Genomic DNA, 18,072 nt, shown 5'->3' on the forward strand with positions numbered 1-18,072 from the left:
ATCGCATGTGGGCCGGGAGTCAGCGGGGAGGGGGGAACCGAGACAAGTAAAAGTAATCCAAAATGACCGATATTAGTGTCAAATCCATAGTTTTCGCGGTCGCTGAGATGAATGGTGACACTTTCATTAGTGATCACTTGCAAATTCAGCTACCATTGTATGCGGGCCGGGAGTAAACGGGGGCGGGGATACCAAATTATGTAAAAGTACGAATGACCAATATTAGTGTCAAATCCATAGTTTTCGTGATCGCTGAGAACAATGGTGACACTTTCATTAGCGATGATTTGCAAATTCAGATACCATTGTATGCGGGCCGAGAATCAGCGGGGGGGGGGGGATACCGAAATATGTAAAAGTAATCCACAATGACCGATATTATTGTCAAATCCATAGTTTTCGCGGTCGCTGAGATGAATGGTGACACTTTCATTAGTGATCACTTGCAAATTCAGCTACCATTGTATGCGGACCGAGAATTAGCGGGGAGGGGGATATACCGAGACATATAAAAATAATCCAAAATGATCGATTTAGTCTAAGATCCATAGTTTTCGCGGTCGCGGAAATGAGGGTAATACTTCCACAGGCCTTGACTTCCATGCGAAGAATGGGTATATTTATCTAATATATATATATATATATATCAAAAAAATTAGGGAATCAGATGAAAACACATGTAAAACTTCTTACGAATAATGTGAGAACACTGTATCTTGTCCAGTTCAGATTAAAATCCTGAAGGCCCAACGTGCAAACGAACCGTTTGAAACATCTGTACACGTGATCAGTGACGTGGCGCTAACAGATATCATTTTGTAGTGTGGCGCTGCCAACACATTCCAGCTCCAGGATACCTTTGTTCTCATTGTGTTTAGTGCGTCACAAATCTACGTAGTGAAATTGCGCAACAACGTGATTTGCCTGAATCGTTGGCATGGCGAGCTGTCGGCAGGTTGGAAGCTGGTCAGTTACAGCGGGAGGTGTCACATGCCATAATAGTGGCACAAAATGTGACTTCCCGATTGTGGAATCGATTTCAAACAACTTGAAGTGTTCGAAGAAGACAAGGACAGAGCCGTCCACTAGCAACCAAAGCCAGAGACGATCGTTATCTCTTGTTAACAGCCCGTCGAAACCGGCGTCAGAATACAACTCTGCTCCCGCAAGCCTTCCGAACAACAACAGGACGCACAATATCCACTCAAACGGTCCGCAATCGCCTTCGAGAAGGTGATCTCTACGCACGTAGGCCTATGGTGTGTCCCATTAACTGCACGACACCGTGTTGATCGAAGAGCGAAGGCAGAGGACTATCGTGGGTTGGGACGCAATGAATGGGGAAATGTTTTGTTCTCTGACGAGTCTCGATTCAGTGTGGAGCCTGATAATCGACGTGTTTTCATCTGGAGAGATTGTGGAACACGACACAATCCCATGTTTGTGCGAGAAAGATCCCAGTATCATGGTGGTGGACTGATGGTGTAGGCAGGAATCAGCATTGGTGAGCGTACTGAGCTCCACATCATCCGAAATGACTCTTTGACTGCTCTCAGATATAGGGATGAGATCATGAAAACTCTTGTTCTTCCCTATGCTGGTGCGATTGGTGATTCGTTCCTTTTCATGGATGACAATACTCGTCCTCACAGAGCTCGGTTAGTGGATGAGATGCTGGATGCTGATGGTATCGCTCGGATGAAGTGGCCAGCATGCTCTCCGGATCTCATTCCAATTGAGCATGTCTGGGATATGCATGGCAGACGAATTGCCGCTAGGCCAGTAAATCCATTAACCATTCCAGAGCTGGAAGTCGCTCTTCTGGATGAGTGGCACAACATTCCCCAAGAACTCATCTATAATCTGATTGAATCCATGCCAGGCCGGTGCGAGGCTCTGTTGGCTATTCGAAGTGATCATATGGCATATTAAGGAACAATCAGTGTTGTTGCCTTGCCTGTTTGTGAGCAGTTCGAGAGGTACACACATAACCGTCTTGTGTCATGAGCCATGTGAACAAGGTTTTCCGTGCCCCAACACCAGTATGTGCCCCATTTTTCTAGTGTATCTTAAAGCATTCCTTCTTGTATGATATATATGAGTCAAACACAAGCTTATTCATACACTATCTTAAGGTCTTGTGTGATGTTTCAGCTGAACCCCTAATTTTTTTGAGCATTATATACAGTATAGTGGCGGATCCAGGATATGATCAAGGGAGGGGCTAAACCATAGTTTGCAGTTTTATCCAGTGTAAAGCAGGATTGAAGCCCATTTTATGCAGTGTATACTTGAGTGTGAAGAGAGGGGGGGCGATAGCCCCCTTGCATCCGCCTCTGTATATATATATATATATATATATATATATACATGATCGAAAATGGCCTCGAATCCATACTCGCTGAGATGAACAGAAGATGCCGTTTAAATCCACAAATTCAGCCCCATTAGTACTCTAAGGGGGATGGTGACATGTAAAGATAATTTTAAATTATCGGTATTAATGTCAAATTCATAGTTTTGGGGCTCCACAACTTCATTGGTGACAGTTTTGGTGCCCTTTGTGTCCAAAATGAAACGTATTCTCCCCGTGCGAAGAACGGATATTCTGCCAGTCTGTAATAATAACTAACGGAAGTTTCACTTAATATATTTCTCGCTCCTCAAATTTACTCACTTGTGCGGTATATGTGTGTAAAGTAGAATTAAAACCTGTTGCTTTAAGTATTTTTCCGTTAGCGAAATACATTGCATATATAGTAGGACGTCGATAATCCTAACGTCAAAAATCCGAACGCGGTCCCTAGAAGCTTTTTACATTTTGTCTTAACGCTAGCGAGAAACAAACAATAGCGTGTCCATCGACGTTATGTGAAGTCAGTGTTTTTACAAAAGTTCATTTATATGTAATTGTTCGTCATGTATTTTTATTTTATTTTTTTCTTAGGCCTATAAATTTTAAGTGTGACTTACAAGAACAGTGTTATTTAGAGTACAAGCAGGTTCTTCAGAAACACTAAATATAAGTAGCCTTACGTACGGCATTGTAATTACTGTATGTACTGAATAACCACTGTATCGATAGAAGAACGTACCGTACAGTATATGTAAGCCTAAATGGCATTTTCTTGGTCATTTTCCAAAATCCGAACAATTTGAAAATCCGAACTACCTGTGGTCCCAATTAGTTCGAATTTTCGACTTCCCACTGTATATGTTGCAGACGTGTTACAGCAAGTAAGATTACTAGCATCAGGCCAACAAATAGTTTTTAAACTATATTTTCCTGTTTTTGCCAATATTTTCGAACAAATGATTTTTTTCTAATGGTTCCAAAATTTCCGGAATTTTACATAGAACAATGAAGACATCTCTATAAAATATGTTTGATTTAACATATTAACTAAAATGATTCTGTGATTAGCAAAAATGATGATTCTGATAATACCCAAATTTTCCGTTTTTTCCCCAGCTCGGGAAAACCGTAAAAAAACTATTTTTTAACATAAAATTTCTGTTTTTTTTTTCCACAGACCTTCACAACACTAGTCTGAACACACAGTGCACCGAACACTCCTACCGATGGCGAATGTTAACACCACGACATCGGCAACTACAACTGAAATGAATACGTTGCCATTGCCACTAGAGCTTGACACAATGGCAGAGCGTTGCATTATCTGATGAATCCCGATATCATCTTCATCATGACGATGTGAGGGTGAGAATCCGTCGTGTTCCAAGGGAACAGCTCCTTGACATCTGTACTGGGGGGCGGAGACAAACTGGCTGCGGCTTAATTATTATCTGGGGAACATTCAGGTGAGCATTCATGTGTCTATTGGAGCTCGAGGAAGGCACCATGACGGCCGAGGCGTCACCCGCTGCTTGCAGACTACGTACATCCCTTCATGACGGCCATGTTTCTCATCGGTAGTGGCATTTTTCGACAAGATAATGCACCATGTCACAAGGCCAGGAGTGTGATGGAGTGGTTCGAGGAACACAGGAGCGAGTTCCAAGTGATGTGCTGGCTCCAAAACTCTTCGGATCTGAACCCAATCGATCACATCTGGGATGTGATTGAACGTGACCTGAGGGCGCATCACCCCCTCCCCGGAATTTACGGGAATTAGATGACCTGTGTGTGCATATGTGGTGCCAACTCTCTCCAGCGACCCACCGAGGAACATTGCGACCACGCCAAGACGCGTTGCCGTTGTTATTCGTACCAAAAGGTGGACATACTAACAATTAGGTAGGTAGTCATAATGGTCTGGGTGATGTGTGTGTATATTTTAACTCGTATATTTTGTCTCGACTCGAATTTCGAGACGTCTTGACTCGAATTCGAGTCGAGTCGAGACAGAGACTGTCGAGTCGAGACACGAGTCGAGACAGCAACATATTTTCGAGTCGAGACACGAGTCGAGACAACATTTTCTCGAGTCGAGTCGAGACAGGCTTAAATCTCGACTCGACTCGACTCGTGCGCATCCCTAATTTTTAGTAAGGCAGGGTCTTAAAACAGTAGGGACTAAGGTGCATACGATGGTCAGATGTGAGGGAGATGAGCGTCTGTAGAGTAGGGTTCGTAATAGACGGTAATTCAAGTAGTCTGCACATTGCTATAAAAATATATATTTCGTCCAACTTTTATATGAGATGTAAATACGAAATACAGTGGTAGTTCGTCGTACGAGACTAGTCAGTTCTAGAAAGTTGCTCACATTCATAAGAACTTTTTATTCCGAGTCGAATTTCTGCCCTATGAAATAATGGACGTCACATTCATTTGTTCCATACACCAACAATTTTAAATAATAAATGATACGGACCACCACACTAAACTTTCCTGCTCCCATTTCATATTTTAATATCATGTCATCCTCTAGTTATTAATGAAATTGTTTGTTTTCCTAAAGTGTTTGCCTAGCTGTAAGCCTAGCTGTTTGCCTAGCTCCTAAAGTGTTTCCCTAGCTGTTAAAGCCTTCTTAATTAAAAGTATTAATTGTTTATATTTAGCTTCTTCTGTTTGTCAACAAACTAACATTAGAATACACAAACATTAATGCTCAAATCTAAATATGATTACAGTTCTGGTCTTAGTTAAAAATGAAAATGAAATTATTAAGTTTTACGTCCCACGGTTATGCCGGTTAGGCTAAGGGAGACGGTGATGATGAGAGACGAGTGAAATGGTGGAATGAAGAAAGTGGGAGGAAACGGGAGAACCCCGAGAAAACCCACGAGCACGGTGTTTGTCCACCACAAAGTCCACACGGCGCGAGCTGGGATCGAAGCAGGGACCCCAAGCACCGGAGGTGAACGCTCTACCACTGAGCCACCGTGCCCCCATTGGTCTTAGTTAATAATAAACAGTAACACATGTTGATGTTCGGAATAATCAATATGCATTTTCAAATACAGTTTTGCTTCCAAAATCCGACTACCCCAGAACTCCAACAATTTGGAATATGAACGAAAACTTCGAGTAAATTTCACACTGAAATACGAAAGTATATTTGGAATTCGAAAGTGTAGCACGTTTAGTGCGTACGTTTCCCCTATATGAGACGTGGACCTGCATTTTCCAGCCAAGAAATCCCTTCACTATGATCTTGAAGTTTTACTGGCGTCTACTATTAATACAATGTTCTCGGGATTGCTGCCAGAGTGAATGTTGCTGTGCTGTGCTGAGCTTTCGTTACCATACAGCGGTAACATTTTCAGAGGTATGGGTTGGAGTATGCTGGTCGTATAATTTATATTGTAGTCTTAAGGAATTGCTGTGTTTCTATTGGTTGTTGTTATTGACCAATATCGTGCTCTGGTGTTGCCAGTGGAAACTGTTCTCTGATTGGCTCATGGTTCTTTTCGTACTGAGACGCTGAAGCCAGATGTCAGGTAGATGGTAACCTTCGTCTCTGTTGATGGAAGGCTTGTGTGTACGAATGAATAGAGCTTCATGTATTTTCCTGTCCCAGAACTGTTTGCTTTTCTTCAGAACTTCAATTTGGTTCCAAATAGCCGTATGATTGTATTGTATGCAGTGTTCGGCTATTGCAGATTTTTCAGTTTGTTTCAGTCTTGTGTGTCGCTGGTGTTCTTTCATTCTGTCTTCAATATTCCTAATTCCTTCCCGTTTCGCCTATGTAAGTGGCCTTACATTCACATGTGATCCTATAGATGCCCGGTGTCTTTAATCCTAATGGATCTTTTGGGATTGGTAGTAAACTCTTGATCTTCGGTGGGGGGAAGTGTACCGTCTTGATGTTGAATTTCTTCAGTAGTTTTGCTAGTTGATTTTTCCCCATGTATGGAATAACTACAATATTTTCAATATCTGCCTTATTGTCCTCTTTTGTGGCGCAATTTCTGTTACTGTATTTTCTCATGGCTGTCTTGATTTGTTTCGACGAATATCCGTTGAATTTAAATACCATTTCCAGGTGAGAGTTCTGTGCTTATATTATCTGCATCTGCTATTTGGTGTGCTCTATGTATTAAAGTATTTAACACAACCATCTTCTGTGCAGGATGATGAAAACTGGTACCATCGAGGTAGAGATCAGTGTGCGTGGGTTTCCTGTAGATTGAATGGCATACTTCCATCCGGTTTCTTGTATACGTCCAGGAACGGGAGTCTTCCTTCTGTTTCTGTTTCCATTGTGAACTGAATGCTGCGGTGTATAGAATTCAGATATTGTAAGAATTCGTCGAGTTTCTTTCTGCCATGAGGCCATATGACGAATGTGTCGTCTACATATCTGTAAACTCCCTTCACTGCCTTACTGCATACAAGCGCCATATCATCTGTTCTGCAAGGATGCTACGCCGTTCAATAGTCAGTTGTCGGTGGTGCCAGGAATGTTTTCTTTCGAATAAACCTGAGCAAACACGAATGTAGTAAGATAAATAAATTAAGGAATATTTTATGATTCTTAATGCAATGTTCATTTGTGAGACAAATATCAACATGACATTTAGATTAATTTTCAAGAAAATCCCGGTTTATTAATTTTATTCTTCAGTATAGTACCCTTGTAAAGAAGGTTGATGGTGTACGTCCACCGATTTGGCAACGCTGCTGTCGCATACGTAGTTGAAGCAAGTCCAAGAAACCAACGTCATTGTCAGCACGGTTTCTCAGCTTGTAGGTGTCGTAATAATGTGTTGGTGGTACGGAAGTGTTACCGAAATTGAGCTGTTATTAAGGTGACAACATCATGGATCTTTACCTTGCAGTTTGGAGAGGCCGCAGCTAAGGACGTCGAGGTCAGGAAAGTGTAAATCGGGCGCTTGCAGAAACGTACATCAACAAAAGAAATTGTTATCGAAAGTGTGGCCTGAGATTGCTTTGTGGAATTTGTCGACTGGCAGTCCAGGAGAATCCTCAACCCCAACATGACATAACCCAAAGATTAAATCTTAGCGTAGTGCACGTCATTTGTTGCTGTCATGCCCTGCGATCCGTATAGAAGGGCTGGATTCGAAACCTTTTCCATACCACATTGCTGAACGTAAGACAAACAGTACGAAAGACACTTTGCAGGATCAAAATGGGAGACAGTTGTGACATTGAATCATGAATATATATATATATTTCAAGCCTAACGTAACATTCGAGCAATTACATGTCTAGCAAGGACGTACCGAGTAAATATGAATGCTTCATACTTCTTGAAATTAATCGTGACCCTAATCAATCCCCTGCTTGAACGGTGCCAATAAGAGCCAAGTGTGAATTCACAAGAACCAAGTGTGAACAAAGCTCCCAGCTATATCACCAGATCACCTCTCTGGTTTTATCATGACGTAGAGCACAACACGGGTATTCCCTCCCCCCTTTCACCTTCAAGAGAGATGGAGTAAAGGAACACACCATCAGCCCGGGTGTAAGTTATCGTAAATTCCGTCACAATGTACTGATATAAACAAGTCTTTAGAACAAATAGCATTTACAGTGTTATTGCGAACACTAAAAGTAACACTGCTCTACAATGATTTTGCTGCTTGGAAACTATTAAGATTTTCTTAATGTTTTTGACCTGAGAAATCCAAAAATGTAGTTAGTTTTGCCCTATCACGTACAGTTTTCTTAAAATAGAGGGGAGGGGAGAGGAAAATAGCCGTATATATGTATATTTCGGAAGAAGTACTCTTTATAATTACATATATAAAAATATACTTTCGATGCCATATCCTTCTGATTATCTTTGAATTTGTAATAAAAGACGTGCAGTTACTTATTGTGCCAACATTGAAAAATTATGTACTGTATCTGGTAGCACTGAATGATATCACAACGCGTTACACGTTGGGAACGCAATAACAGTGCTGTGAAAGCTGTGATTGCGAGAACTATATTACAGAGGAATGGAAGCTATGCAACGATTCCAACAAGAGAAGTTTGAACGATCTGCTTCTTCACAACAGCAACCAACAACCCTTTGTATACCCATTATTCATTCTGTACATACCCATTATTCATTCTGTACAAAGGAGATTTACGAAAATATAGATTTTAAAAACATAAAATATGAGGATCATCAATGGTTATTGTGGAGCGATCTGAAGTTGATATGTATGCTTCTTGGACAGCAGTAAGGGTACATCAAATATCCAAGCCACATTTTGAGAATGGAACAGCAGAAACGCGATAAACACTGGACTCAAATTGATTGTCAGGGAAAGCCGCAATATAGGAAGTAAAAATGTGAAAAACATCTGCCTCGTAGACCCTTCTAAAGTCATATTACCACCTTGCATATTAAACTGCACCTAATGAAACAATTTGTCAAAAGTCTGAATAAAGATGGGCAGTGCTTCCAGTGTCCAGTGACAAAATTCCCAGAACTTTCAAGTGCTAAGTTAAAAGAAGGAATATTCATTGGTCTGCAGATAAGAAAGTCTCAGATCAGTCAGACTTGGAACATTGTATGACAAGTGTTGAAAAGGGAGCACGAAGTGCATTCAGAAACGTGTCATAATTTTCTCGGGAACAAGAGAGACGAAAATTACAAGTACATTGTGTCTAATATGCTCCAGAAGTTTAAAAATTAGAGTACAAAATAAGCCGTAAGATTTATTTTCTATATTCACATTTAGACAGCTTTTCTTCTAACTTCGGTAATTAAAGTGAGGAACATTATGAAAGATTTCACCAGGACATCAAAGCAATTGAATTCCACTATCAGGGACGTTGGAGAACAACAATGTTGGCGGATTATTGTTGGACGTTGGTACGTGAAAATTCACGAACTACTCACGAAAGGAAGTCTACTTTTAGGAGCTTCCAAGTGAAAAGGCAGAGACAAAAATGAGGTAAGTTGTTTATCAATGACCTTCAGCGATGTAAATACTCTAGCTGTCGCCTGGGGCAAGAACGGGCCTTAGCGCCTCCCTGACCAACCAAACCAAAACGCTTCCCCAAATATTTACCCAATTTGGGCCCTCCCAATCCGGCGTCCGGGGCACAAGCCCCCTTTGCCCCCTAGTTACGTCACTGATGACCTTAATTATTTCGAATATCAATGTTCAGATTAGTTCTGACGCACAACAATGTTCCTATGTTAGAAATATATAGTCATAAAGTTACTCTATATTAGCAGCGTTGCTATGTAAATAGCACAATTTACTTAATCATGTTCTCCGATTTGTGAAAAAAACTGACGTGATGGGGGGAAAACTAATTTCATTTTCGTAATTAGCAACCTCAAATTATATAAAATCAGGTGTCAAATCAAAAACAGTTTTTAAAAAGTTTCATTTTGTCGAGCAGTGTAATTATTAGTTGCCTAATAACTTACAGAAAAACTACTTGTTAAATACGATAGGATATATATAAGAGACAAAGGTAGAAGTGTATACTGTACCGAATCGAGCATCGCAGCAGCCTCTTAAGGAGCATGTTGAATTGATGTAAAATGTTAAGAATTAAACTGAGTACAAAGAATTTAAATAAATTTAGTTTTCTAAACCGCAAACATCATTGCTTCAACTACATTTCCTTGGTTATAGGAATATTGTTCCATTCAATTTAAATATCTGCTGAACAAAACGAATGTCTTTATTGTTGCTCCGCATAAAAAATACTGTTTCTCAGAATGGAAAATGAAAAATGTACTTCAGTGACACTTTTGTCTGTATTAAATTAAGAATTTTCAAATTGTGTTGAAGACTTGATCTAATAAGCAATTAAAACATAAGAAAGAAAAATGGAAGATTTCATGATTTTAAGGAAAAAAAGAAAAATATATAATATTCAGAATTTGTATATAACAAATACATATAAATGGTTTCACGTAATGTAGAATAATTTTAATTCAAAACTGGGACAATTTCATTATAAATAATTAATTGCAACGGATGAAACATAAAAACGATCCTGTTTCTGACATCGGTATATTCTGCTTTTATTAGTTCACATTAACTTCTGCTTCTGATATCAGTATATTCTGCTTTTATTAGTTCACATTAGCTTCTGTTCCTGACTTCAGTGTATTCTGCTTTTATTAGTTCACATTAGCTTCTGTTTCTGACTTCAGTATATTCTGCTTTTATTAGTTCACATTAGCTTCTGTTCCTGATATCTGTATATCAGTATCGATTGAAGTTGACAGACAAAGGGTAAGATGCTAAGACTCAATTATTCTTGAGCATAAGGTTAGGATGCAGGTTAGATAGAAAATGAAAACGCAACCTAGGGTGCAGATTAGATAGGTCCAGCACAATAACTTAGTATCTGAGACACTATTTATTATATATAAGCTTGGTAAACTAATTAGCTGTCGCAACATTTTACTGACACTCATTTATAACAGTTGATCAAGAGCAAATCATTTTCACTTATCGTCTCCTTCATTTCACTATGTATACTCATGCCCAAAATGATTGTCGCATATCTACAACTGTCTTCTTTTAAGAATATAATTTGATAATGATTTTGCAGGGTACTTTTAATACTGATACTATGTGTATAATCGGGAAATGTATATTTGTGGTAAATTTCATAGTAAAAGAATTACAAATACGAAAATTAGAATCAGTAAAACAAAATGTTGCTAAATAGACAAGAAAGTTTTATTTTCGTTTTATTGTTCTTATTTACTGCTCTTTTGACATGAAATTTACCATATACATGTCTTTGCCGATTATACACATACTAACATTATAAGAAATACCGAGCGAATTCGTTATCAAATTATATTCCTACAAAAACATATTTATAAACATGCGACAATAATTTTGGACATGAGTGTACCTATAATGGCTTGCTATAGTATTTTACGAAGGTATAGCTCCTAGCTATACCGTGACATGGGGATACTTTGATCAAAACTTCCAAAGTGAACAGAGAGTCACCTAGCGGGACCAATACACAATATATCGTAGTTATTTCTGCGAATGTGGAAGCCCTGAGAAGCATGTCACGTACTTGCGACACAGCTGTAGACCAGTTCTCATGTTTCTCTACTTGGAAGTGCTTTATCTGCAGTGAAAATATGTATAAATTTGTAAGCGTAACTAACGTCTGCAAAACTTTCCACCTACAAAGGTAAGTGTAAAATATATACCAATTGAACTAAGTAGGCCTATAACTGTTGTTCGATAGTTCTGGGAAAGAAAAAAACATGAATGCTAAATTTATGTGCTCATATATATAGTAAACAAGATTAAAATTTAAGGGGTAACGTTGATCAATGCAAGGGGCAACATTGATTAAGCGAAAGGATGGATGAATGGAGTCACATTCCGTGACTGGTTCAAAACCATCTTTCTAGCACACACGAAACGTTTAGAAGGCCGAAAGGTGCTAATCGATGATAATTTGTCATCGCATTTGGATGTTGAGATGTTGTCACTGTGCGCTGAAAATGCCATTGATTTTATTTGCTTGGTTGCTAACTTCACACATTTTTGCAAGCCGCTGGATGTTGCGTTTTTCGGACTCATGAAAGAAGCCTGGCACGCATGCCTCGCTGATTTCAAAGTACGAAATCCAAGATTAAGCAAGTTCCAAAAAAATCATGTTCTCTACTCTACTTTGAAGAAGATGTACGCAGTAGTAGCACGTGTCACACATACTCACGATCACAACTGGAACTGCAACATGACACCAGCAATGAAGAGAAATTTGATCAATGGATTCCATACGTGTGGGATATACCCCATTGATCGTCAACAAGTGTTTAACAGACTGCTCAGAAAACATGCTGCAGAAGATCCCATCCATGGTGTCGAAGATGCTTTAACCACTCTACTCAAAGAGCAGCGATTTGGTATCGGCACGTCAAGCAAACTACATAAGAAAGAAGAAAAGACTGGATGTTGCACCTGGATGTGGTATATCTACGGCTGTAACTACACCAGAAGAAGACACTGACAGCGACGACCCCACTGATTTGTCTGGGATAGAAGATCATCCCTTGTCCGGAGATGTCGCACACGCAACACTTGTCTCCCAGCAGCCAACAGCAGCCACAGGTTGACAAAGGTGGTCAGTATATTGTAGCAAAGTTTGTTTCTCAGCGAAAAAAAAAAAAAAAAAAACTTACAAATATTTGTGCCAAATAACACACTGAACCCGAAATAATCGTCGTAGGCCTCAAAAGGTTTCGCGCAAATAAAAGGGAGTTCAAGCTTGTTGCTAATAATGTCTGCATCATCCAGCCAGACGATATAGTTGAGATCCTTTCGAATCCTTAGCTTGATGTAGACTGCGATAGGAACATATATTATGTCTTTCCTAAGGATGTCCAGGTGATTGAAGTTTAAAGCTTTTTTTGTTCACTTTCTTTACGTTTTCTTCTTTTGTTTGCCATTTTTGATGTTTTGCACTTTGAGTGAGGATCCAAATCAGTAAATGAAAGTACAAGCTACGTGAACATCTCACCACGTTTTTACCAATCCCCCCACATGTTTCACTGTTTAGTATCATTATAAGTTTTAGCTCTCGAATCATCCAATGCACCATATTACAGCTACAAACTCACTACAAACAGTTCACACATATTTGTAATGTCATTTACTTTGGTTATTAACTATCTATGAACCTACGATATATAAACGGACATTTCCTTTCTTTTTTCTAGCTTTTACGATGAGTTTTCTTTGATATTGCATGACAAAATTAAGGGTGATCAAAGTATCCCTGCACCAAGTATAACTTTCATCACACACATTTCCTTGCTTTTCTAGGCAAGTACAAAACAATTTGACTTTACAATTACAGACTATGTAGATACAACAAGACCGATTTGTCATGTTTTTTATTTTCTTTCTAATGCTGGAAGATAAGGAGACATTGACTTTTACAGATGGAATTTGATCAAAGTATTCCCATAAGTAATTGTAGCTGAAATAGGTAGGTACTATTCTGAACTACAAACATCTACACGGATGGACGGCTTCACAAACAGGAAAAGTTAAAATTCTCTATATTTACAGGCATTCGGGAGAATGTGCACGCATTAAGCTTTTTGATCATGTATTACCAAGTGTAAAGAGTTCTTCAGCGTAAAAAGTTCAAACAACATACAGTTGACTTTTATTTATTGTTGCATACAAGTTGTTGAGTTGAGTTTAACGTCTCGTTCAACAGCGAGGCTATATGAGACGTGAACCTACTGATTAACGTGGAATCCGAACCACATGAGCTCCCGCCGGGAATCGAACCCGGGTCTCCCACGCCAAAGGCGCGTACGCTAACCGCTTAGCCACGGAGGAGCTCTTTGCATACAAGTAACATAGTGATAATGTTTCAAGTGGCAATGTTAGTGCAGCTTAAATTGAAGTCAATGAACTGAGCATTTTCCCCCCCAATATTGGGGTAATATTTGCATATCTATATAATATGCGCACATGTAGCAACTTACACATTAGACATGTGGGGCCTTATGCAGAGTCGTTTTAACGCGTTATCAGTGCCATACTAAAGAGTACGACTAACATATGTTTCCTGCAGTAGTCAGGCCTTTAGTATGATGCTAATCACACGTCAGAACGACTCTGCATAATAGCATCAATACATCAATACTTGCATGCAAACTAGGAAAAGAAAACATTATTATAAGATTATCGTTTGCAAGCCAGAGGCGGATCCAACCTGGGACCGGGGGTCCTAGCCCCCCAGTTTTTTGAGTGACAAAACGAATTGAAGCTATTACTTATATATTTTTGAAAGTTTATAGTAAACTCATGATGTACCTATCATAGTCTGGGTTCTGGTTGCCCCCCGTTTTTAAATTCTAGATCTGCCTCTGTTGCAAGCATAGAAATTAACGTTTTCAGGTGTTCATATAGAACACAAAAATCAATACCAAAGATGCAAATAGTTGCATGAAATACAACAACACACATTAACATAAGATTATTTCTTGCAGGTGTTGAAATTAAACTTTTCAAGTGTTCATGAAACCCAAAACAAAGATGTAAATGCTTACATGTAAAAAACAAAAAACAAATTTTAACGTAAGAGTATATCTTGCAAGCATTAAAATAAAAGAACTCAAATATCCATAAAACGTAGAAAACAATACCAAAAATGTAAATGCTTCTACGCAAACAACAACAGCAAAAAAATAGCATAAGATTATTTCTTGCAAGTATTGATATTAACGTTTTCAAATGTTCATAAAACGCACAAAAACAATAGCAAAGAAATACATGCTTGCATGCAAAATTAAAACTAGCATTAATCTGGGACAAGGAGCTAAGGTACATGTGAAGAGCACACATTTGACATAGCACTGAAGGTACGTTTATTAATACAAGCCTCATAACACCATTTCAGGCATTTCTTCATGTCACCCAATCTCCTGACTTGATTAGTTCAGCATCATAATAGCAACCTTGGCATACAACAAGTTGTTAGGATCGCCACTACTACCACTAGAGTGAGCCTCAGTTGCACCGAATTTTGATCGTATACTAGTGTTTGCTGACCGCTTTATTATCTGCTTCAGGTTACATGCGTAGGATCGACACTGCGTACGATCGAAACTGCGTACGATCGAAACTGCGTACGATCGAAACTAAAACCGGCGTAGGATCGAAAACAGATAAGGTCATATGATCGAACAATAAAAAAAACAATTATTTTATAATCACAGAATATTAAGTAATAGTATTTTTTTGAAGTTATATAGGGAAAAACCGGAGTAGGATCAAAACTGTATACGACCGAAACTGCGTAGGATCCACACTGCGTAGGATCGAAACTGCGTACGATCGAAACTGCGTACGGTCGAAACTGCGTAGAATCGAAACTGCGAACGGTCGAAACTGCGTACGATCCACACTGCGTACGATCCAAACTGCATAGAACTACTTCGAAGCAATCTTTAATTGTTTATATTGCTTGGATTTATAAGTAACTATATGGTCAGGAGTTGTCAAACGCGTTGCATTCTGCGGACACCTTCATCCGCAGAATATTTTGGGGGACATAATTTTTCATTGAATTACCCACAAGATGAGACAAGACAATAAATAAGGTTTTTTCGTCTCGTGTCATAAATTTTGTAAAAATCTCATTTTCGTCTCGATTCTCGAAGCATTATTTGCAGTTTCGTCTTATTTCTTAAGAAAGCTTTTCTATCTCGTCTCAAAACATTTTCTCTCACTTTGTGAATTTATGCTGTGATTTTTCTTTTTCGTAATTTTATCTATAAAGGAAACCAAGAAAGTTATGTCGCTTTTTGTGGAGGTCTGTGTTCAATTGGCCCTCACACCGTGAATTGAATGCGAACGGATATAAGGCGAAGGTCAGTTTGTGGTGTGGGTATATCCAACATACTACCTGGTTGTGGCAGTACAGCTACTCCGTGAACTTGCGTTAGATCAGAGTGAACATTGGACCTCCACAGAGCGTCATAAGGATGTGTATGCTGTACGACTTCAAACTGAGGTCAAACGCCGCTGCAGCGAGACGGAAGAAATGCTAGGCCTTTGGTGAGGGTGTCGTGACTACGCGGAGAGTGCAGCGGTGGTTTAACAAGTTTAAGGACGGTGACGAAACACTCGAAGACACACCACGTGCCGAAAGAACAACACATGTACAAAATAAAGATCTTCAGGCAGCCATTGAGGCGAACAGTGGCCAGACATGTGAGGAACTAGGACTACAATTCAGTGTGAGTGGAGAAACCATTCGGCAGCACATCCATCAACTTGGGAAGCACTACAAGTTAGGTCGACGGGTCCCACATGATTTGACTCCGGGAGAGAAGGGAACGTGAGCAGAGACCTGTGTTTCTTTGCTGTCTCGTCTGAAGAAGGAGCCATTTGTGTACAAGGTGTTGACATGTGATGAGAAGTGGGTCCTGTACGAAGCTCCACTGCGCCGTTATCATTAGTTAGCATCCCATAAACCGGTTCCAAAACAGCCGAAACCAGCACTGCACCAGAAGAAGGTCCTCCTGTTTGTTTGGTGGACTGGTCGCTACTTCGTGCTTCGGGAACTACTACAAGCTGGTCAGAGTATCAATGTAACTCTGTACTGTCAAGGAAAACTCAAAACTCTGGAGCCAGCCAGCATTTGTGAATCGCAAAGGGATCCTCCTGTTACAGAAAAACACTAAGTCCCATGTTTCTAGGATGACCCGGGACACTATTCTACGCGCTTTGGATGGGAAACACTAATGCATCCGCCATACTCCCCAAACATTGTATCTTCCGATTATCACCTGTTCCATTCCTTGGACAATCACCTTAGAGGACGCCAGTTCAAATCTCTAGTAGAGGTGCAAAATGCACTTAATAACTTCTTCGCTTCACGCCCCAGCAATTTATACCGCGATGGAATCCATGGTCTTCCAAAACGTTTGCAGAAGGTAGTCGATGCTGATGAGGACTATTTTTGATCTTCCAGGTACATTTTAAGTGACATATCGATGTTTGAAGGTGATGGGTGAAAAAAGCGAAAAAACTTTCTTGGTTACCTTTATAGAAGGGAAGAAAATCCTTCCGCGTTACAAGAGATGCAGGTAGAGTGCGCTACAGTAACATTTAAACAATATTAATTATTGAAGTATATTATGTAATGACTTGCGTATATCTAAACGTTGATAAATGGTCATATTATGTTCGTATACTTACTTGATCAATTTATAATTTCTTTCCTATGAACCACGTAACACTAAAACGATGTCTACGATCTTAGATTTGGGTGAACTAATGTTGCTGGAGAGACTCCAGAAATCCTTCATCTCGATTTTTTTTAAAACTATTTCTTTCCTCGATTTTCGTCTCATGGGTATAGACGGTCAATATAGGGCCAGAATGGGAAATTTGGGAGAGTATGGTAAGTTGGAGAATAGGCCTAAGTCCTTGGTGGAAATGGGTACCCCTTGCGCTTATACTAGCAGGTTGGAAGTCTAAAACTACGCCTGCCGCCATCTTAATTTTTTTAAGAGAATCGAACCTGTGTGCCTGGGGGCACGGTGGCTCAGTGGAAGCCGCTGGATGTAGCCGAGTGGTCTGAGGCCTTCGACTGACGATTGTGAGTAAGGTGAATCCCTCTGAAAAACAAGATCGGAATATTAACTGTTCTCGATATTTCTGTGTTCGTGTCCCTGTCGTGTTTGGAATACGTCTAAAGGACGTGATGTGCTACTGGTGAACAACATCCCAGTTGGGGCGAATTTTCTAAAGATAAAAAATATGTGGTAGAGCACTTACTTTTGGTGTGTGGGTTCCCTGGTTGGATCCCCATCCAAATAAGCGTGTGGTGGACAACATCGTGCACATGGGTTTTCTCAGGCTACTTCTGTTTCCTCCCAGTTTCTCATTCCACCAATTTTTCCATCATCATTCACTTAATTTAATCATTTTTCTCCCTTAGTCCAAGAGGCATCTTAGTGGGATGTTAAACTCAAAGATTTCATTTTTCATTTTTCGAACTTGTGTGTCATCTCTTGCCTACTTGGAATTTTGTTTTCGAAATTGTTCAGCCGTTAACAACAACAAAAACAAAGAAAAGAGTACAAAGCAACATAAAGCATAACATCATTATATATATATATATATATATATATATATATATATATATATATATATATATGTGTG

At 39.5% G+C, this 18,072-nt stretch overlaps 2 protein-coding genes across 4 annotated transcripts in view; one reads left to right on the forward strand and one right to left on the reverse strand.

The window, feature by feature from the left end:
* LOC145678798 (carbonic anhydrase 1-like) overlaps positions 1 to 10,034 on the reverse strand; it is a 68,463-nt gene extending 58,429 nt beyond the window's left edge. Inside the window, exon 1 of the mRNA XM_081749313.1 lies at positions 9,879 to 10,034. Within this exon, the coding sequence (XP_081605439.1) occupies positions 9,879 to 9,913 (35 nt within the window). The 5' untranslated portion in view covers positions 9,914 to 10,034. The remainder of the gene's footprint in view (positions 1 to 9,878) is intronic.
* Positions 1 to 18,072, forward strand: part of LOC145678799 (carbonic anhydrase 2-like) — a 227,130-nt gene that overhangs the window by 63,374 nt on the left and 145,684 nt on the right. The window lies entirely within an intron of this gene.

This window comes from Thermobia domestica, chromosome 2, assembly GCF_964235325.1.
Source record: "Thermobia domestica chromosome 2, izTheDome1.hap1.1, whole genome shotgun sequence".
Lineage (NCBI taxonomy): Eukaryota > Metazoa > Arthropoda > Insecta > Zygentoma > Lepismatidae > Thermobia > Thermobia domestica.